The 23,071-nt window shown below is 42.8% G+C and overlaps 2 protein-coding genes across 5 annotated transcripts in view; one reads left to right on the plus strand and one right to left on the minus strand.

Moving 5' to 3' along the window:
- Positions 1–91: 91 nt before the first annotated feature.
- RWDD2A (RWD domain containing 2A) lies at positions 92–15,101 on the plus strand. 4 transcript variants are annotated; one of them, XM_081945724.1, is made up of 3 exons: positions 92–221; positions 3,527–3,751; positions 12,788–15,101. In XM_081945724.1, exons 2-3 carry the CDS (start codon positions 3,548–3,550, stop codon positions 13,460–13,462), a joined length of 879 nt encoding a protein of 292 aa, XP_081801850.1. In that variant the 5' UTR covers positions 92–221; positions 3,527–3,547; the 3' UTR covers positions 13,463–15,101. The 4 variants fall into 4 exon arrangements, with proteins under 4 accessions (XP_081801850.1, XP_081801852.1, XP_081801851.1 ...); XM_081945726.1 differs by having other exon boundaries at positions 104–217; XM_081945725.1 differs by lacking the exon at positions 92–221 and adding an exon at positions 234–511.
- Positions 15,102–15,245: 144 nt separating this feature from the next.
- Positions 15,246–23,071, minus strand: part of ME1 (malic enzyme 1) — a 111,467-nt gene continuing 103,641 nt past the window's right edge. Inside the window, exons 12-14 of the mRNA XM_081945721.1 lie at positions 21,377–21,550; positions 18,462–18,560; positions 15,246–15,754 (exon numbers count right to left, since the gene is read on the minus strand). Coding sequence (XP_081801847.1) covers positions 15,587–15,754; positions 18,462–18,560; positions 21,377–21,550 — 441 coding nt within the window. The 3' untranslated portion in view covers positions 15,246–15,586. The remainder of the gene's footprint in view (positions 15,755–18,461; positions 18,561–21,376; positions 21,551–23,071) is intronic.

Below are 23,071 nucleotides of genomic sequence, written 5' to 3' on the forward strand. Positions count from 1 at the left end.
TTGCAACATTCGATCGAGGCCCCGGCGCCATTCCAGGGCCCAGCCGCTCCTCCGGCTGCCGCGGCCGGGGCTGGAGTGCGTGGCGCTTCCCGGTTCACGCCCTTCGCCTGCGGCCATGTGAGCTGGCCGGTCGGATACGTACTCCTCTGAAATCAAGCGCGTCGCTCGAACTCCGGGGTTTGTTACGGCCAGCCCGGGCAGGAATCTCAGGCGGCAAGTGGGTTAGTGGCGAGCCAGAGGCTCTGCTTGGAATTCAAAGCTTAACGACCAGTTAACGCCCTGCGCCTGCGACCATCTTCAGCCTGGCTCTCCCCGATGGGCCTCCGTCCCTTTTACAGGGAGTCCTCGACTTACAACGCCTGGTTTAGGGACCGTTCAAAGTTAGATCGGCACTGGGAAAAAAGGGACCTATGACCGCTTTTCACCCTTACAGCCGTTGCAGCGTTTCCCACGATCAAAATTCAGATCCTTGGCAAGTGACTCATATTTAAGACCGTTGCTGTGTCCCAAGGTAACGTGATCACCTTTTTCTACCTTCTGAAAAGCAAAGTCAATTTGGGAACAGCCAGATTCACTTAACAACCAAGGTATTAACTTATCCACTGCCGTGATTCGCTTAACAACTGAGGCAACAAAGATCGTAAAACGGGGGGAAACTCACTGAACAAATGGCTCACTTAATGAGAAATTTTGGACTCAATTGTGGTTGTAAGTCGAGGACTACCTGTATTAGGTTGGATCGCTCCAAGCAGAATGTCAGCAATAACTTCCTGAAAGGAGAAATGAATTGATTGTAGGACCTGGGCGCGTGTAGCTGGCATGTAATAATAGTCGGGCTACCAGATCACCCCAAGATGGTGGCAAAGAGATGTAGGTGCATCTTATTTTTTTCTGCCTTGTGGAGGGCAGATTTTTGCAGCTCAGATCTAGTAACCTTAGAAATGGGAGCTGCTTAATTACCATCTTTGGAGTTTTTCTAAACATTCCGATTTGGTGTTGCAATTATGCATGGAATAGCGCAAGAGAGGGAGAGTGTTGGGAGTCCGGAGATCCCGCCCAAAGAGGACTTTGATTGGCCCCTGTCTTCTAAGACAGTGGCCACCAACTGGTGATCCACAGAAAAATTATTTGAATTTTTTATATTGCACTTAATACTATTTATCTTTTTTAAAAAAATTCATATTTGTGGTCCGCGGGATTTAAAATTATGAATTTAGTGGTCCCTGAGGTCTGAAAGATTGGGTAGTACTGTTCGAGGAGGACCAAGGGAGGAGCTCCATCACGGGGCTTGTTTTGCGGAGCTCACAGACTGAACATACGCAGACAAGCGTGATTTATCGATTGCGCCACTCTAGCCAGGATTAAGAGATCAAGGGGGCTGGGCTGCCTATGAAAATCAGTGGGATTTTCTTCTCGGTTAACCTTCATGTTAAACCTGATAACAGGATGATGCAAAGAGGCAATCATTTTGATTAGGCCAACTTAGAGTAACAGAAGTTTTATAATTAAATATGACATCCAATAGGGACACCAAACTAAATGGATATATGAACTCTTTGTAATAATGAAAACATGCTATTCTTCCAGTATAGCCGTTGTCAATTCTTTTTTTCTCCATGCTTTTCATTGATCCTTGATGGCAACAGGGATGTACATTTGACATCCATTCATACAACAAAAACACTTTTTTTTAAAAAAAAAAAGCAATATCTAAATCACGAGAACAAATAATCATCAACTCACAAACAGGGTGAAATGGGTGGCAAACAGATCTAATAAATGAACAAATAAATGAATGAATAAAACATACACATACCAAAGTATGAATAATAAAAACATAAAATACCATGTTGAATGCTGCTGACATGCCTGAGATATCATTGACAGAAGATCTGAATATGAGGAATGGGCTAACAAAGTCATAGAAAATGAAAACATTTGTTCAACGAAATACTAAAAATACATTTTAATTAATTAAAATTCATTAGCCACCCAACTCCAATGGACCCAGGCTTAGGCTTCTGTAAGTAAGGACCCATTGATACATGTGGACCCTGAAACAGTATAAGGAAATAGTACCTAAGTATACATATTGGCCCTGTATTGCATTTTGCATTATTGTCCATCAGCTGCTGCAATTGAAAATACATTTCCAGAATTGTGAAAATATTCATGGATTTTATTTTATTTTTCTATAAAACAATAGCAGAATTTTCTTAGGCCATCTTAAAAGCTGAAGCATTGATCGTCCATAGTTATTATTCTTTAGTTCTCCTTGCAGTGTCCTCTCTTGGATATCTCTAAGAACAGGAAGTCCTTGAGTTACAAAGGATGCCTATAAATACCAGTAGTTTTCAAATTACAATGGCAATTAGAACCATAATTTCTGTTGCTAAATAAGGGAGTTGTAAAGGGTGATGTCACATGACCATATCACCTAGTGATGGCAGCCTCTGTAGCCATTATTGAGGATTGTGTCTTGTTAAGCAAGCACCACCTCGCACCTTCCTGCTGACTACCAACAAACAAACTTCGGGGGAAGATGGCAAAAAGTTGCCAGTGCAAGCAGGCTGACAGGTAGGAAACAGAGCAAGGGGGTGTGCAGATGGGCGAGGCGGTACAGCAGAGCATGGCGGGGCTTGGAGTGGCTGCTGCTGGATGGGAGAGCAAGCACGATTGCTAAGAGAGGCACAAGCACAGTGGGTCTTGTGGGTACTGTTGCCAGGGAGAAGGTGCGCGAGTGGGAGAGAATTACCTCAGGTATTTGCAGCCTTCCATGCCAGCTTTCCCATTGGCTTTGCTTGTGGGAAGCTAGCCAGGAAGATGATAATTTGTGAGCGTGTGATTGTGGACACTTGCAAGAGTCATGGGTGCCAAGTAGCAGAGTTTGATCACATGACACAGTTGTTCTGGGACAGCTGGAACTGCGAGGACTGATCATAAACGCCATTTGTTCAATACTGTCATAACTTCAAATGGTCCCTGGACTCATGGCGGTTAATAGAGGACTTCCTGTATCAATCTGAGGGTTGGCATCCATTTCCTATGCCCTTTGATTAATACCTTCCAAGCAGCCATTCTTTTTTTTTTTTGGATCTCTTAAACAGCCTCGAGGGCATCTTTGCTTCTGCAATTTTAAAGGGCTTTTTCTTTTCTTTTTTTTTGTTTTTATTTCTAAGAATAGATTACACATTGAGAAATGTTTGTGAGAGTGGCAAATATTTATTTATTTATTTATTTATTCTTCGCATTTCTAAACCGCCCCCTCTCCCAAAAATATCTGTTGCCCGGCTTTAGGATTGCGTTGGAAGTTCTTTCTCCGAGCTTGTGGGTTGGTTTCTGAATGTTTCTTTCCCTAGCCTGGTAAGGAAACATTCAGAAATCAGAGAATGAATCCTGACCCTAATAAAGAAATGCTTCAATGGGAGGGGGGGGGGAAATCAGGCTCTCCAAACTGTATTTTTTTTTTAGAGTTGCTTGCAAGAACAAGAAAATGTTCACCTGTTTTGATACCTCCTTTTTCTAGGTTACTGATGTTGCATCCGTCATGATGTCTAGCAGCATAAAAGACAGTCTTGAGCTTCAAGTAGCAGAACTGGAAATGCTTTTGTCTATGTTTCCTAATAAAGGAGAAATAACTCTTCAAGATGAAAATGTTTTCGAGAATATTCAGAGGCACCTGAACAATACAACTGAAAATCTCCCGCCTAAAATTGAGTATTCAGTTGCTGTTCCTGTAAATGAAACCAAGGTGAGGCCATCTGTTTTCATTGGTTGTTATTATTGAGGAATTCCAATTGTACTTCAGTTTAGTAAACATTTGTGAATCGAGCTCAATAAAATTACTAATTTTAGCCAATAGGCCTAATGCAAGCGTGGTTGGATTTTGTCCTTTTTTTCCGCGTGTAGATTACATTGTAGTAATCTAATCTCTGCATTTAGAGATTAAATAAATGACTATAATACAATACCTTGTCTGTAAGGGCATTAAAGAGATCCATGTAGATAGCTTAAAAGCTTTTTTAGTTAACAATGCAGCTTCACTGGGCATATTTTTACAGACTTCCTTTTGGATATCTTTTTTTCTGGGACGCCAAGATAGTCCCCATCTACATGTTTATTGAAGAATTTTGTTCCATTTCTGAAGTTTGTTTGTTTTTTTCTACTTTAAATCTTGACCTATGATGTAGAGCCACTTCTCTAGATAAAATGAAGAGAGCCATTTAGGAATCAAGTCCAGCCTATTCAAAATCCCAGTTATCCTGGTTATCCTATCTTTGCTTGAACATATCAAATTTTGCTTGGATTTCAGAAGAGTTCTAACAATGCATTAAATATAAGAGTTTGCTTGCTACAGGTTACAGTTTTTGTTTCACCTTCTCTTTTTAAGGACAAGCATTTTTCTGCTACAGCCTATAAGTACAGGTTGTCCTCGTTTAACTACCATTCCTTTAGGAACCATTCAAAGTTAATAACAACACTAAACAAGGAGACTTAGGACTGCTGCTTGAAGTCTCAGCTGTCACAGCATTCCCACAGTCACGTGATCACGTTTTGGGTGCTTAGCACCCAAATTAATTGCAATTATAAGTCACAGCATTCCATAGTCACATGACCATCCGTTTTGACCTTCCCTAATAAGCAGTCAGCGGAGATGAGGAAGTCACAATTGGTGATCACATGACATCGCCCTTAATTGATTATGGAATTTGCTTAATGATTGCAACTGAAGCTGCTGTCATAAGTCAGCATGGTCAAGTGATTTTGGGCTTTATGGCTATGCTGCTTAGCAACAGAGTTCCTGGCTCCAGTTACTGTTGTTAACCAAAGTCTACCTGTGTGTGTCATTGGGTCTTTTCCCCTCAAATTATATCCCTGTGGATTATTACTCTAGGCCAGGCCTGTCAAACTAGCGGGCTGCAGGCATCACGCACAAGCCACGCCCACCTCAGCTCCACAAAGGCAAAAAACATTACAATACGTCACGTGACATGATTGAGTTTTGACACCTGTGCTCTAGGCAACGGAGAACTATGATCTTACAGTGAAATAAATATATTGTGAGGATGAACATATTGCATTTGTGAATGTATGATATATTCTAGACCCAGGAAATTGTACTGTTATCAGAGGTCACCCCACTGAAGAGAGCATTTAGCACTAGAATTAGAAACTTCGGCATTGCTAAAGGCTTGTATCGTTGCCTTTAAAGGGTTAATCATCTGTATGTTTGGACATCACACTGATTAGCTAAAAAATTTTTGTCGTTTTGTAACATAACCTGATGATATCAGCAATGAAACGAAAGCTGGGGTTGGTGAAAATTTGGTAGAAAAAGAGGAATTGCCACCAGGAAGACAGATCAAAGTGCCAAAAGTTTAGATAGCAGAGGATTTATTTGAACTTCTTCCTTTTTTGTGAAGGAAAAATCATCCAATTTTATATACAATCAAGAGTCACAATACTGTCATATGGTGACTATATCTTCTATGCTGATGTTATTGCTAACTAGATTTTTAATGTTATCACACTGATTATAAAAGCACGAACTTTTATCTAATCCAGAAATAAGTTACCTGCCTGCGGGCATGGGACTTGCAACTTCCTGTCGGCTTCCCTGCTACTTTTGGTTGTGGGGAAGCCAACAGGATGTTGCTCCATTAATAACCATGAGATTCAGTTAACCGCAGCTACTGGGGCTGCAGGGATTGCCGTGCTAAGGGATATGGTCATGCTTTATGGACAGCATTGTTTAGTGATGGAAATTCCAGTCGCAGTGGCCATCTTTAGTCAAGGACTACCTGTGTCAGGGATCCAAGAACTTGTACATTATATCAACTCTGTGTGTTATGCATAATCTTAATTTGTAAGTAACCATACTTAGAGCTCTATAGTGCAAGGGCATGCATAAAAATACTGAGTGATGACTGTATATAGAATTGTCTGGTATACTTTTGTTCTTGTAGAACATGTACTGTATGCACTGTACTCTGTGTGTGTGAGTGGTGTGTGTGTGTGTGTGTGTGTGTGTGTTCATAGATTTTCACGGATGTAGGTATGCTGGTCTTGTTGTATTCGGGTCTTTTCCTGTGTAAGATTGAGACTGTCTTGGCAACGTTTCGCCGAGGTCTCACTCGCCATTCTTCAGGGTGGTGCTTTGGTCTTAAAGCGTGATCGGAGCTGCCGTCCTTCTACAAACCTTGGGGGGGGGGTGGAGTGCTGGCCCCGTTTCAGCAAGTGGATTGATTGGATGTGTGGTTGTATCATGATTGGTAGATTGGTGCTGATTGGTGCTGGCTGTGGGTTGTGGGTGGGGCTTGTTTGTTGACTATGGCTGGTTTCCAAATGTCTGGTAGGTGGGAGGTATTAAGTTTATTCATGTTGTGGGGGTGTTTCTCTGTTTCGATAGCTTCCATAATTATTCTCTTGTTGAAGTGTTCAGTTTTGGAGATTAACCTGGTTCCTTCAAAATTAATTTCATGTCCTGTAGCTTTAAGGTGTCCTGTAGCTTTAATGTGCTGTTTCTCCACAAACACAATATCAAGACAGCCTTCCAATACTGACCAAAAAATAGCCAAGATTTTAAGAAACCCCAAAGACAAAATCCAGCTAGAAAACCAAGCAGTCTACAAAATAACATGCAAAATCTGCCCTGCAACATACGTAGGACAAAGGAACAGGAGAATAAATGCACGCATCGCAGAACACAAGAACGCAGTAAGAAAAAAAAGGAACAAACTTCCTCCCTTTTCCAGCACCTTAAAGCTACAGGACATGAAATTAAGCTCAAAATACCAGCCTGAAGATGGCGAGTGAGACCTCGCCGAAATGTTGCCAAGGCAATCTCAATCTTACACGGGAAAAGACCCGAATACAACAAGACCAGCAGATATAGATATAGATGATATAGATGATATAGATATATAGTTACATAAACTAGATTCCTGTATTTTCCAGTAGACTCGAGGGAGGGGCCACATGTGGAATATTCTGAAAGCCTGATTGGTCCAAAGACTGAGGGAAATTTCTTTTAACCTCCCTCCTCTTTTCCCTGATGGCTCCCAGTTCCTCTCAGTCTTTGGTCCAAACAACTGATTTGGTTCCCAGTATTTCATTGAGGAAAATTAGGTAAATTTACATTTCTACCGATTCGATCCATTGGACATTTTAAATTCCAAAATCAGCTGCTGCCTTGCAGGGACAGGGTCCTCCGTCCCGCAGCTCGTCAAGGCAGAGCTAATTGGCTTTCCGCTCTCCTCTCGCACTGGGAGCTCCGACCAATTCCCGGAACTATGGGGGTGTCGGGCTCCTTATAGCAGCTACATGGGTGAGGCTTCAAAGCGGGTAACGCCGTTTGGGCTGGCGGCTGTTTCCATTTCCCAGCCGCGCGCCCTTCAATCGAGCCATGGCTATCCAAACAAGCCACGACAGAGCTCACAGGCCATTTGAAGTGCACAACTAAGCTCCGGTGGCCATTTTGAAGTGCGCACATGGAGGCGGCCATTTTGACCACTAATTGAGCCTCATTGCATCGCGGCCAGGGTCAGGCCGGCATTTGAGGTTTCAGCGCTCCACTCTTCACCCGCAAGGCCTCTGCACCAGCTGGTGTCTCCAGGAAAACCCACAGGATTTGGACGCATGAGTGGCTGGATGGCTGAATCACAGGCCCAAGGGGAAGGCCACATTGAGACTGGATCTGGGGGAATGGAAGGCCCTAGAACTAGGGCAGCAGCAGCCAGACCTTCTGCTGCTCAAAGACCATCAAGGGCAGCCCAGAGAGACGAATTGAGGCATCAGCATGCCCTCGAAAAGAGGATTGCCAGGGCAGAACAGCAGGCCCTGACCACTAGGCCTAGCTCCCACAGTAGGTCCCGGTCCCCATTAAGGCCGGGATCTTATCAATTGGGCTCTCCCCCCAGGGGCTTTAGTCCTTCTTCCCCTTCTGTTTCTCCTAATAGACCCATCAGACAAACTGGCATGGAGGTCTCTCCTTCTCCTCCCACATCTACCCAAGGGATCCAGGAGGATGCTGAGGATCCATTGGAAGGTTCCCCCAGGGGGTTTCTTTCTCATCAGGTCTTAGCTCCCCGGGAGCGACTGGCAGATCAATATGGGGATGAATTTGAGAATTTAGAATTATTGCCCAAGAGCATTAAGAGGCTGATCTCCTCTGCCATATCAAAAGGGGCTACTTCAGCCCTCAACCAAAGGGAATTCCCCCCTCCGAGGGATAGGGCAACCCATTCCCTTCAGCAACCAAGGGATCCTTCCTCTGCTCAAAGGCAGGTGCCTACTAGGGCTCCTTCTCCCTCAGTGGTTAGTGGGGGATCAGTGTTAGGCGAGGAACCTCGTCAAGATATGGGGTTTTCAGAGGACGAAGAGTCTGTTCTTCCTGACCCCCCTGCATTCCCTAATCTATTTGCTCCTCCTATGTTTAAAACTCTGCTTCACAAGGCCAGAAAGACCACTAAGGTGGGGACTGAGGATCTAGCAGTCTCTCAATCCAGGGACCCTAACCTAGTCATGTTTTCCAATACCACCACCAATAAGGAGGAGGTCCCTGCTTGTCCTTTGTTCCTGGAGGTGGTAAAGAATCAGTGGGCTCGCCCCTCTACCTTTCCCAATCCTGGGAGCAACGACCGCTGCTTCTACAACATGGAGCAGGTCTTCTCCCAGGCACTTCAATTGCCCACAGTAGATGCCCCTGTGGCTTCTTTGGCCAATGCGTCTTCTGTCATGTCAGGGGACGTAGCAGATAAACTAAAACCGGAGGACAAGCGTGCGGAACTTACCTTGCGTAAGAACTTCAACACTTCTGCCTGGGCAATAAAATCTGCCGCAGCAGCCTCCTATTTCAATCGCTTGGTGATCATGTGGCTTCACCAACTACAGGATCACATTCCTGTTCAAGATGAGCAACTCCAACAGTATATCACCAAAATTATTGCGGCCACCAAGTTTTCTGCGGATGCCACCTTGGACGCTGTGAAATATTCAACCCGAGCCCTTGCTGCCTCAGTGACTTCTAGGCGTCTACTATGGCTTCGCAACTGGCAAATGGACAACAAGTCCAAGTGAAACTTGGCAGCTGCCCCTTACAAAGGGACCAATCTCTTTAGTGAATCATTAGACCCGATTCTCATCGAGAATAAGGATAAAAAGAAGGTCCTGCCGACCAACTCCAAGAAGCCGGACAATCGACCGGTTCCTTACCGGAAACACTCTACAGGGGTCCTGAACCTGAGTACCAACAAGCCAGGTTCTTTCCTTATAGGTCAGATAGGCAGTCCCAGAGGCAGTACTATTAGGATAGAGGCAGGTACCAAGCCCAATCCAAACGGCCTTTTCGTGCGGGGGGGGGGTGCCCCTCCCGTAGAGGGAAATGACGCCAACCCGAGCATTTTCATAGGCGGCCGCCTGGCTCTTTTTGCAGATCAGTGGGATCTAATCACAACAGATGCCTGGGTACGATCCACGGTCACACATGGCCTTCGTCTTGAATTTCTCTCTATACCTCTGACCTTCTTCCGGGTGTTCCCCCTTCCCGGGACCCAGTTCATGCCCGTCTGATGTCCCAAGCCATCCAACATCTACTGGACATTCAGGCGATAGAACTGGTCCCGGTGTCGGAACACGGGTTGGGTCACTACTCCAATCTATTCGTAGTCCCGAAGAACTCAGGGGATGGAGGGCCATTCGGGATCACAAGCACCTGAACCAATTCCTAGTCTACAGACAATTCAAAATGTCCTCCCTGGGATCTGTCCTCCAGGGAATCAGGAAGTGCGATTACCTAGCATCAGTAGATCTAACGGAGGCATACCTCTACATTCCGATCCTCCCTGCCCATTGCAGTTTCTCCGGTTCTCTCACAAAGGTCGCCACTTCCAATACAGGGCTCTTCCCTTCGGCCTAGCCTCTGCATCATGCACGTTCACAAAGGTCTTGGCAGCGTTGGCGGCTCACCTCTGCTCTGTTCCGGTGAGACTCCATTGCTACCTAGACGACATGCTCGTGCAAGCCGACTCACATGTACAGGCGGTTCTCGATCTTCACCTGATCAACCAGACGTTGCAGGCCCTGGGGTTCTCCATCAAGTTTCCCAAAAGTCATCTCTCTCCCTCGACAAAGCTCCTTTATCTGGGAGCGGTGATAGACTCAGTGGCAGGCCTAGTTCGACTCTCTCCAGAACGACTCATCAGCCTCCAGTCATTGGCATGGCAGGTTCGCGCAAGAAGGTCAGCTTCCATTCTGACCTTGGCCCACTTGCTGGGCAAGATGGTGTCGTGCATACGGATCGTGCCTTGGGCCCGCCTCCACTCCCAAACCTTGCAGTGGGTCCTTATCCCGTTCCAACGGAGACACATGAGCAACTCCCTGCAGCTCATCCATCTACCAGCAGATCTACGCCTGTCAATGAATGGTGGCTGTCCCTGGCTCTTCGACGCGGGTCCCATATTTGGGAACAGGATTGCATCATCATCACCACTGACGCAAATTTATTCGGTTGGGGGCCCTGATGAACTCCAGGTTGGCGCAGGGGTGTTGGACAGTATTGGACCTGTGCCACAATATAAACTGATTGGAGCTGAAAGCGGCCCGGCTGCCCCTCCAACAGTTCAAGGACTCAATCTCAGACCGTCACATTCTCCTTTTAACCAACAATGTGGCCACAAAAGCCCACATAAACTAGCAGGGCGGGACTCACTCTAGAGCCCTCTGGCTGGAAGCCCTGAAACTCGGCTCTTGGGCAGAGAGACATTTGGTATCACTGGTGTCAGAACACATTTTGGGCACAGCCGATTGTCTCAGTCGCGTGACAATAAACCACGGGGAGTGGCAGATCCACCCCAACCTGTCCTGGAAGATTTGTCAGCGCTTCGGGTACCCATTGGTGGACTTCGCAATGCCAGCAAACGCTCAACTCCTGAGATTCTTCTCCCTCTTTCCAGCCCGGGCAGCAGAGGGAGTGGACTGCCCTTCAGTCCAGATGGTCCCCTGGTCTTCTATATGCCTTCCCCCCCTCTCCCACTGATCCCGGGGACCTTTGAGGGAGGTAGTGGTAGAGAAGGCCGACATCATTCTGATCGCGCCACACTGGCCCAGACGGCCTTGATTTGTGGACCTCGTCCAGCTTTCCATACCCCCCCCCCGTGGAGGATTCCTCGGGAGGAGATCTCCCTGTGCCAGGGGATCCTGATCCACCTGGAGCCTCAATGGCTCCACCTGACCGCCTGGCACTTGAGCAGAGCCTCCTGAGGAAAGCCGATCTGTCCTCCCAGGTAATAGCTACCATAGAGGCATCCAGGCACCCTCCCACCACACGGATTTATAATTCCACGTGGTCGGCCTTTGTTAGATGGTGCACCCCCCTCCAGATATGCCCTACCAAAGCTTCGGTCGCTCACATCCTCAAATTCCTCCAAAAGAGATTAGACGGGTGTCTCTCCCATAACACCCTTAGGCGTCAGGTAGCGGCCTTGTCCTCTGTTATTCCCAGGGACGGTCATTTGTCTCTGACGCACCTTCCTTTAGTCAAGCGATTTCTAAGGGGAGCCACCAACTTGCGGCCTTTCCCCATATACAGGTTCCCCACTTGGGACCTACCATTAGTGCTCAAGGCCTTGACAGGGGCTCCCTTCGAGCCATTGCGCACAGTGCATTTTAGGTTTCTGTCCATGAAGGTGGCCTTTCTAGTCGCCGTAACTTCTGCCAGGCGCATTTCCGAGTTGGGGGCCTTGTCTGCCAAGGATAACCTTTGCCAATTTCACCAGGACAGGGTGATACTCCACTTGGATCTCACCTTCCTCCCTAAAGTCAATTCACCCTTCCACCGTGTGCAGGAAGTTATCCTTCTTAATTTTTGCCCTAATCCCTCCCATGAGCGGGAGCGTCTTTGGCACCGTTTAGATGTGTGCCGTGCCTTATGCATATATCTCTTGGCGCACATTCCTATCTGCCGCTCTGAAGCCCTTTTCATTTCCTTCCAACCTGGCTTCTTGGGGACCAGGGTATCATCTGCCACGATTGGCAGGTGGCTGCCATCTCAACTGCCTATGAATCCTCGGGCCGGCCGGTCCCCTCAGGGATCACTGCCCATTCCACGTGGAGTGCCGCAGCCACAGCAGCATGGGCCACTAGGGCCCCTTTCGAGGACATCTGTCGGTCGGCCACTTGGGTCTCCCCGTCCTCCGTCACTATCGCTTGGTTGCTTTTGCATCTGTTGAGACGTCCTTTGGATGCAGGGTCCTGCAGCAGGTGGTGACCGCCCCTTCCCCTGAATCTTAGGTTACCTCCCTGGGACCGAGCTTGGGTACGTCCCACGTGTGGCCCCTCCCTCGAGTCTACTGGAAAAAGAACGTTGGTTCTTTCCTGAATGTTTATTTTCAGTAGACGAGAGGGAGGGGCCACTTCCCACCCCAGTTATGTTAGTTGATAGTTAGTGGGGTGCGGGGCGGTCAGGTGGTTTGTTTTCCTTCTGTTTGTGTCTGCTCCTATACAGTTACTTTTGGACATTCGCCTTCGAGGAACTGGGAGCCAACAGGGAAAAGGGGAGGTTAAAAGAAATTTCCCTCAGTCTTTGGACCAATCAGGCTTCCGGAATATCCCACGTGTGGCCCCTCCCTCTCATCTACTAAAAAGAAACGTTCAGGTAAGGACCAACGTTCTTTTCCTTTGGTAGTAACTAGATTCCTGTATTTCCTTTGGTGTACTGTTCTCCCCCCCCCTCAAAAAAAAATTGCTTAAGTACAAAATATGTTATTTGTCTTTTATTCCCCCTTTTTAGGCCATTGTAGATTTGCAGGTGGAATTGCCTCTCAGTTACCCCTACGTGACACCACAACTTTTTGCGAGATCAAATACATTAGACAGGCAACAACAGTTGCAGCTCAATAAAGACCTTACGTCTTATATTGCTACTTTGGAGCCCGGAGAACTTTGTATATGTACGACTGTTCGGTGGTTACAGGATTACAGTACATTCAGAGTACAAAACAGTGAAGTTTGTGAAAGAACGACAAGGAAAGAAATAGTCAAAGCACCATTTAAACGCATGTGGATTTACAGCCATCACATATACCGACAGGAACTGAGGAAAAAGATCTTTGAATATGCAAAGAAATTAAATCTGACTGGTTTCTGCCTAGCCGGGAAGCCTGGGGTGATTTGTGTGGAGGGCACGAAAGAGAACTGTGAAGAGTTTTGGCATATTATTAGATATCCCAATTGGAAACACATTTCCTGCAAGCATCTTGAGACTGGAGAAGCAGAAGGAAATGGAGAAAGTTTCCGTCTCTTTCAGACCTTTGAAGATTTACAGTTTCAAGCTCATGGTGATTATGGATTAAGGAATGACTATCACATGGACCTTGGTCAATTCCTAGAGTTTCTTAAGGTTCATCAAAGTGATCACATATTTCAGATCTTGTTTGGCATTGAAGGAAAAAGTCCTGACACTTAGCACAAGTTCATTCCCTCTGGTTCTTGACAAGGTTTTGAAATCTTCAAGTACCAAGTAAGAACAAATGTGCTAGGGGACGGTTCTGGGTTATATTTGTATGAAGTCAAGAGGGAGGATGGGTGTAATTAAAATGTATGATATAATAAAATAAAATCCAATATTTATACATTTCAAAATGCCTACATTTCTGGTGATCAGAACATGCTAAAAGGTTTCCCTCGCACATATGTGCTAGTCGTTCCCAACTCTAGGGGGCAGTGCTCATCTCCATTTCAAAGTCGAAGAGTCAGCGCTATCCAAAGATGTCTCCGTGGTCATGTGGCCGGCATGACTAAAGCCCAAAGGCACATGGAGCACTGTTATCGTCCCACCAAAATGGTCCCTAATTTTATACTTGCATTGTTTACGTGTTTTCGAACTGCTAGGTTGGCAGAAGCTGGGACAAGTAATGGGAGCTCACTCCGTTACGCGGCACTAGGGATTCGAACCGCCAAACTGCTGACCTTTCTGATTGACAAGCTCAGCGTCTTAGCCACTCATGACAGAGCATAAAAAATAAGTGGTAGGGCTGAGCAACCCTTTTGAAAAAAATGGTTTGCAACGTGTAATATGCACTTGTCTTCAAATCCATAAAGCAGCCACCATATCAATTATTTGGGCTTGTATGGCTACTTAAAAACTGCTTCCAGATGAATCCATATCTTTGTAAGCAGAGAACCGAACTAATTCTAACAGAGCCTCCATCTGTTGCTATGTACATAAAGTATGTTGAAGAAGATTCCCAGGCTTGCCTGACAGTTCAGTCACGGCATCTGGACTTTTCTTTTTTGGTTTGAAACATTTCTCTGCTTATCCAGGTAGAAGTACCGTAGACTGAAGAAGCTACTTAGATAAGCTGTGAAACATTTCAGACAAAAAAAAAAGAAAAGGAAAGTCCAGTTGCTGTGATTCAACTTCCAGACCATCTTTTAACGAAATAGCACAACCCTAACAAGTATATTAACACCTTATTCCTATGTTGTGCATTATAAGAGTCACTTCAGCATTTTGAGAAGAAACCAGATGTACCTGCTGGGGTGCAAGTAGTATTGGGTCACTACAATAGAACAAAATATCTGGAGAGCAGTGGGCTTGAGACTATCACAGAGTGTCCTGCAATTCCAAAATCTCTGGCATTCCCTAACTCCCCCTTAGCTTTTTTAAAAAAATCATTTTTCATTTAATTCTGCTTCAGCTGTGATACATAGAAATAGTAAAACATTCTGAGATAGGAGTAGCTTGATGGATTTTTTAAAACGGAGATTGCCACCACGAACTTGAATCTAGTCCCTCACACTGAGTAGAGCTAAGGCAGGAAAGAATTGCTAGGGATTTCCTTAAAATGCACTAGGATGGGAGGAGAATGTCTCTATTACTGCCTTTTCTATATAAAGCCGTAAATGGAATCATCACCATTCAACAATGAACTATAAAACAGCCAATAGAATTGTTTCATGGTCAAGATTTTTAAACTTTTGAATCCCGTTGAAAATTCGGAAGAGGGGGATATCAATGCAAAAGTTATCAGTGGCAGAAAAGGTTTGCCAAATGACACTTTTCACTGATCTACAAACTACAGCCATAGAAATAGTTGTCTTGAATTGAGAGGACACCATTAAACATACCTGAAAATCTTCCACAAAGGTACGCCAACAGACAAGTTGGCAAATGAAGGAGAAATTAAAGTAGCCTTGTTAAATTAAACATCCCCAACCATGGTTTAAGTAATCATACTGATACATGCTTTATCACACTATTGGTACATCTGAATTTAATAGCAAAACTAGTTAACAGAACCACCATTTTGTACAGAGACTCAAGGAAGAATAACCTTTTACTGAGCATTCCTCCTGCAGTAAGTGTTGCCTAGCAGGAATCTAGGAAATGCTCTTCCAAAGAACGAGGAAATTATTTTCATTTGCTTATGTTTAGATTGCAGCTTAAAGTGAAAGAACATTAACATTTGTAACCCCAAACCCATAGATTTTAAACACAGTGCTGCTAAAAACAGAGTTCTGAGTTAACAAAAGATGGGAATCAACCCATTTCTGGAGTGCTCCATTGTTACAGTGTTGTGTTCTTTGGTTAAACTTTTCTTGTCTGTATTTTCATTGCTTTTTCGGGCCAAATATAAGAGTCTGTCAGAAAGCTTTCATAGTCAGTGTTGTACATCTGGGAGCGGATGAATGCTTCCTTGTCTTCTGGTTCGGGGTAGAAAGTTGCTGTCTTGTTTTTGTAGGCTAGCTCTGCAATCTAGGAGAACAAGACAAATCCCTCATTGTTAGAATCCATAGAGGCCTGAGCAGCAGCATGATACTCAATGGGGAAAATTCAAATTTTAATAACCAGGTATCAGATTGCCGCCATACAGCTAGCAAGAAATCTTATGTTGTGACGAAGAAAAGATAAAACATTCCTGGGTATCAAACCCTTTGAAAGGAAGTGTTAGAAGCTGTAGCAATCATAATCTGTTGATCCACACCAGCTTCATTACGGAATGCTGAATGTTTTTCAACTGGGAGTGAAAAAGTTCCAATAAGATTCCACACCCATTTGCACACAGATTCAGGTGACCCTGAGGTTACAGATAAACCCCCACGTGACCTCAATGGCTTTCCAAGAGAGTGCTCATGACCAGATGACTACAAAGAAATATGATCCTTCCATGCTCACACACACACACACACACACAAACACACACTTTCCTGCCAGAACTGATAAAGCTTCTTGGATGAGAAGCGAAACATCTTCAAGGAAGAAGCATTTCTTTCCTCAAGAAAAAAACATAGTCCAGTTGTTGTTGTTGCTGTTTTTTTTTTGGGGGGGGGGAGTACCTTTCATTCAGATGTGAGCATTTGCTATTGAAATTGTGACTGTTGTTATGATCAGCTTTCCTTTGCTTTACAAACCTGAAAAGGTCATAAATGTGAGGATGGCCATAAAGTTTTATATTTTTCAGTCTAACCGATCCTAAATGAGACACTAAATGAGGCTACTTGTATTATGTCTATGGAGATTCTCAGCCATCCAGTTCATGGTTGTCCCTTCCTGTTTTTTCAGGAAGCAACTAGTCCAGGGGTGTCCAAACTTGGCAACTTTAAGACTTGTGGACTTCAACTCCCAGAATTCCCCAGTCTTAAAGTTGCCAAGTTTGGACACCCCTGAACTAGTCTTTCTGGTTTTTCTTTGAAGACATTTCACTTCTTGTGTGAGAAGCGAAACTTCTTCAAAGAAAAACCAGAAAGACTAGTTGCCTCTTTAAAAAGCACCTTTGGGATTACTTGTATTATGTTTACATACAGAATCAAAGCCTTTGGACTTCGCCACTCGCATCCTAAACTCTATAAAACACTACCTTAGGAATGACAGGACAGAATACATTTGCAAAATTATTCTGGAAAGTCAATGTATTTCACTTAAATGAATTTAAAGTGATCTGATAAATAAAATTCCTTAGGGAAAACTTTAGCCCTATTAACCCTGCAGACTCAAAATACCGTAACCAAATTTTGTTATTTTTCCCCCCACAATAACTAAATACAGATATGAATTTTAGGAAGAGGAACAACTATATTGAACTAAATGCACAGATGGAGACTTCCACATTTTAATTCGATTCTTCACAAGGCAGCAGTCACATTCAGTTCAAAATATTTTTGAAATACAGAGGGGGATGAAGTTCAGTGTTAGAATTCCAAATATGTTGTTGTTTATTATTTCATGCCAGATGATATATTGGTGAAATATAATCACACTATTGATTACATTCTATTTTAACAATATTAAGAATGAAATAATATTTTATATTATATAATTCACTCTATTGTACCATTTTTCTCACTGCTTTAAAATATAGCAAACTAAAGTCCTGCCATACAAAAAATGCAGGATTTCAAACAAATTCTTTGACAATTACATTTGCTTTAAATATTGAAAATGTCTGCGTTATCAAGTTGAAGAGGATTAAATATGACAACCAGCTTTAAAATTATTACCATATGTGCCCGAGAGAAACAATTCCTTACTGATAACAACAAAGCAAGAATAAAAGAATTGGCAGGCTTGTAGAAAATGAAAAACGAATTTCCAAGGAGTGAAATGAATATCCAAGGAGTGAAAAAGTTAGTCAAACTACACCAGAAGCCAAAGATTTGTGACTGAATCTCCATTTGTTTATGTTCCAACTGAATTAGATCTATACTGCATTTCACTGACCCCTTCACTGTTATTTGTCCTGTTGGATAAAACTTGCATGCCTTTGTAATACTGATGTTAGAAAGTGTGACTAGGGAAAGTCAGTTTGAATTCATTTGGGACTTCCATCAACTGGATGGCCACCCACAGCCATTGAATTTTTTTCTTTAAAAAAAAGAGAATGGTGGAAAATATACATCCTACCAGAGATCCTCAAGGGAAAGGAAAGGAGAAGAGAGGCAAGGCAAGGCTAGGCTAGCACCCACTTTTTCCAAAATGGATGTTAGAAGCCAAATTTAGACCAATCTTAAAAAGCTGCAGAGAAGAGAATGGATTCACATCAAAGTAGTTTCAGCAGGGACTACGTCAAACAATGGTACAATGTAGGTTTGGTTTGCTACAATTATTTGATTAAAATTATTTATTGTATACATTTTGTTACTGAAATGGAGATAAATACTAACAACTTCTTCTTGAATCGCAGCAAAATGGGCTATGAGAATAACCTTGAGGAACAAAAAGAAGAGTTAATATCAAGACAAGATCAGATAAGAAAAATTAGAATCCAAAGCAGGAATGTAATTTGAGAAAGCACCTCAGACTTGACCCTCCCTAGTATACTTGAACTAAAAGCAGAGAGGAAAGGTACAGTCATACCTGCAAGATTCTGTTACTGTAACCTTATAATAAAAGTAACATTAGAATTTATAACCTTATCTTGAAGGGCTGACACATAATATGATTAGTCAGTAAAGAATGAACTTACTTTTGCAGCAATTTTAAGAGAGACGTCTCGAATTGCAACTAAAGGTGGAAATAAACGGCCCTCATCTAAATCCTTCTTTGATACCTGTTTGCATATAACCTAGGAAGAAAAAGCATATATCTATATTAGATTTATGTTTTATTAATACCTTTGTTTAAAGAAGAAAAACTTGCCTTAATTTTTAAAAAATTAGGAATGAATTTATATGGGAGTTTTAAATGGCAGCAGCTTCATCTCTGATACTATTTTTTTTCTAATCCAATGCTCTGGTCCATTATTATATATTATATTGTAGTGTAGTGTAGTTATAGTTATAGTATAGTATTATTTACATTAATTTTACAACTGCTTCTACAGATGTTTGCTACCAACACCCAGAATATATTAGCATACATCATGAAAATGACTTTGAAGACCAATTATTCAAAAATCACCTTAAAAGAGTTTTATTCTTTTTTCCTATCATACAGATATACACGGTAGTCCAGAATTGAATGTAGAGCAAAGGAAGCAGAATTCAAGCAACTTTAGCTCTTTTTGCACCTCAAAAATCCCTCTTTCTTTTTATCAACTACATACAATTGTCAGAACTAACAAATAATTTCAGGCATGTAGAAAAGGCTAAAAAAAAAAAAAGCCGACAACTTTGACTTTGAAAACAAACTCTCCAATTTGAAATTTACTCCCGGTGGCTTTAACTTCATGTCCATGTAATATTCTTGGCATAATATAGAAGTGATTTGCCATTGCCTTTTTTCTAGGATGTTGTTTTATCAATTTAGCGGGGGGGGGGGGGTCTCCAAAGTTGGCCAGTTTAAGAAGTATGGACTTTTAAGAAGTTAGGAGATCTCTGAGTTAGTCTGTGTGGTACTTATATAGTTCCTATTGTATGTGGCTTTTTAGATGTTGATTGGGGTGTTGATGGCTAACTAGTAAGTCATTGGCTGTTGTTTGCTTCTACTGCCAAGCCTTCCCCTCCTAAGTACTTGATAAGCTGGTGGTAAATCAGCACTTCTGTTGACTGAGGAGGAGCCCGTTTCCCAAGCTTCAATCACTTCCCTGGCTGTTTTTGTGCCTGCTCGTCCAACAATCTTAGTAGATGCAAAATTGAATGCATGTCCTTGTTCATTGCAGTGTGCGGCTACCAATGAGTTTGGGTCTCCTCATCTGACCACTCACTTGTGTTCTTGCAATCTGTGCTTCCTCCTTATCTGTCCTACATAGCCACAGAGGCAGTCCATGGAGGGAATCCAATAGATTGCACTGGAATTGTCTCCTATTTCAAAGTGATCTTTACAATGCATAACTCGTAGCCTCTGGGTGGTGTGCAAGGCCTACTTGCAGATCTTGGAAGTTGCGTTCTAAAGCTTCCGAAATGTTTTTGATATATGGCAGGGGGTGCCATGTACTAGCCCATAAAAAATTAATTTATTTTCTCTTACAGTGTGCAAAAAATATCTTTTTTTTAAAGTCTAAAAGATGGGAAGTGTTGAATAAATGTTATCAAAAATAATTTTTTTATCTTTTGGAATCCACAAGGGGGAGCTGAACTTGTTAAGAAAAAGCAGCACAGACTTTATATTGGATACAGCTGAGTAAGTTTTCTTTCGCAGATCCAATTTTTTTTTAACTTTTTAAAGGAGGCCTTGCAATTTAGGCAGAGTTACAATAATATTTCATTTGCTTAAAGTGGTGAAACATAATTCTGCTTGGTGAGGCACAGAAGAACGATGCTTGTCATCACTGTGAAACTGCCTATAATTAGGCATTATAGCCTTCTGGACTTAAGAGTTTCATTTCCAAACTCCACTTTATATGGCATGAAAATAAGAACACCTGAAAACAAGACTTGTTGCTTACAAGGACTAGAGTGTTTCTTTTATCAACTTTAACTGGAGAGCTTTAACAATTTATAAGATTTATAATTCTATACAGGGGGTGATGGCTCAATGATTAAAGACACTGAGATTGTTAGCTGGAAAGTTGACAGTCTGGGTTCGACACCCAAGCACTGTGTGATGGGATGAGCACCTTGCCCCAGCTTCTGCCCACCTACCAGTTCGTGTGAGTAGATGAATAGGTACCAATTTGGTGGGAAGGTAACAGTGTTCCATGGACCTAGGCATACAGTCATGCTGGCCACATGACCACAAAAGTGTCTTTGGACAATGCTGGCTCCCTCGGCTAAGAAACAGAGATGAGCATCACCCTCTAGGGTCGGACACGACTGACAAGGGGAAACCTTTACCTATTTTTTATAATACTATACATTATAGGAACCCTAGATTCTTGTTCAGATTTTCCATAGTCCCTGTACAAATATCCCCATAGACTTCTCCACTGACAACCAGTCAAGAAATAAATGTATTCACATTTCTTAGTTACAAATAGAAACAAGCAAAATCAGGACCACTTTTCAAACTTATTTTAAAAATGCAATCTTTGATTTTATAGTGGTATTAATCAATATATTAGGGAGAAAAAGAACCATGGGCAAGGAAGAAGCCAGAAAAATGTTTACAATATGTGTTTGCCAAAAGTGATGTTTTCTACGAGGAAACCTGTTGCCATTGGACTGCATTTTATACCATCTTGTTGTAAATGAACAAGATCATGTGTGTGACTGCAATTTGCAATTTCACTTTTGCTTTCTCCATTAATTCTACTTGTTGGAAACCGGTTATGAAGCTCACAAATGGTGATCACGTGACCACAGGACACTGTGTCAATTGTAAAAGCATTCCAGGTGTAAAGCATCCAAATGGGAAACATGGGACACTGCAGCAGCCTTAAATGCAAAACTTTTTTTTCAACTATTGTTAACTTAGAAAGGTCACCAAACAAGGAAATCGGTGGTTGGGTGTGTGATGGGGCAACCTGCATTCCCATTTATATATACAAAGAATAATGAATACCTCTGCAGTAAGGAGAAAAATGTCATCACTTATGTTTCTCACTCCACATGAAACAATGCCTAGGGCAATTCCGGGAAATACATAGGCATTGTTCCCCTGTCCAGGATAAAACATGCGTCCGTCTGGAAGAGTGACTGGATCAAAAGGACTTCCACTCGCAAAAATGCCTCGTCCCTGAATAGAAAAAATAATAATATTGAAGAAGCATTGTTTGATGGGAAAAGATGAACACACATTGAAATATTCGTGTAGATAACAATGCTTTTATAAAGTGATTATATTATAAACTACAGGAAGAGCAAAATACCTATTATTTGATGTTATATGTCTATAACATGGTTTCTTCTGGATACCTTGGCAAGTTTCATATTAGATTGAAACCTTTCTATACTTTTACTATAATGTCCACATTCGTCTAACTGTAGATAACAAGAATGAGTTTTCTATGTTTCATAGTTTTTAATTCTTTCTCCTTAAAAAAAGCATCTGGGAGAACTTTTCCAAGTTCTCTTCATCCACAATCAACTATGGATGAATGTTGTGATCATTCTGTCTATGCATGTGTGTACGTATGTTGAATCGTCTCTATTTCACAGAAAATCTACTTGACAAGCCTCCGGTGAAATTCTATCTTCTACACAACGCTTTTGAATCTTGCCATCTCAGTTTGAGATGATGCCCTTACAGCTTTCTAAAGCTGTTCTTGTTCATAACTATTGTTCCAAATGGTGCAAAAATGAAACACATGTCCAGAAAATCTATTTTGAGTATTTTGCTGCACAGTTACCTGAGAAGAACAGGTGAATGTTTCATTTGGTGAATGTGATACTGCTCATCCTGGAACAAGCCCAGAATCTTAATTTAAATTTTATAATATGGTTTATAATATAGGTTTATTGAGAAATTCCACTAAGATCAATTATTTCTGTGTGAATGAGCATAAAGTTGTTGTCTTCATTTTTTTAAAAAGGAGACTTGCTCAATTAAAGCTTGTTTTACATGTTTTAATGGAAGAGTGATAATTTTGATGCATCTTTAGATCTTCCAGCCACCAGATGGAACCATATTCCATCTGCTTTAAAAAAATATTTGCATTACTCCTCCATTCCTATAGTGCATCCTTATTCTTACTTTTCAGTAAGCAAAAAGGACATGCAACATTTTGTATGTATTTACACATAAATAGCTAGTCCTCAACTTATGACCACTATCTCCATCTTTCCAGTATTATCCCTCCCCTCAGCCACCACCAATGTCCAAAGGTAGCATAGTAACTACTTTGGTAGTACATAGCTCTGGCTACCTAACCCCCATCTTCTCAATACAGTCACTCCATCTCTCCTCTCAGTCACTGAGAGTGCTCTAGAATTATGATGGCGATTCTATGACACGCATGCCATGGGTGGCATACAGATCCCTCTCTGTGGGCACGCCAGCCGTTGCCCCAGCCCAGCTCCACCATGCTTACATGTGCGCCTCCGGCCGGCCAGCTAATCTTCAGGTCTTTGCCACACATGCATGGGGGGGTGTGTGCATGCAGGGGATGTACACGTGCATGCATGGGAAGCAGAGTACATGCACGGGAGAGGCGCACCCATTGCACATCGTTTGGGGCCTGGCAAGCCTACTGAACCAACCTGGAAGCCAAAAAGGGGGAGGGGGAGCACAGGGGGTTGCATACACATGTGGGTGGGA

This window comes from Natrix helvetica (assembly GCF_964273705.1).
Source record: "Natrix helvetica genome assembly, chromosome: 2".
In the NCBI taxonomy this organism is placed as follows: Eukaryota; Metazoa; Chordata; class Lepidosauria; order Squamata; family Natricidae; genus Natrix; species Natrix helvetica.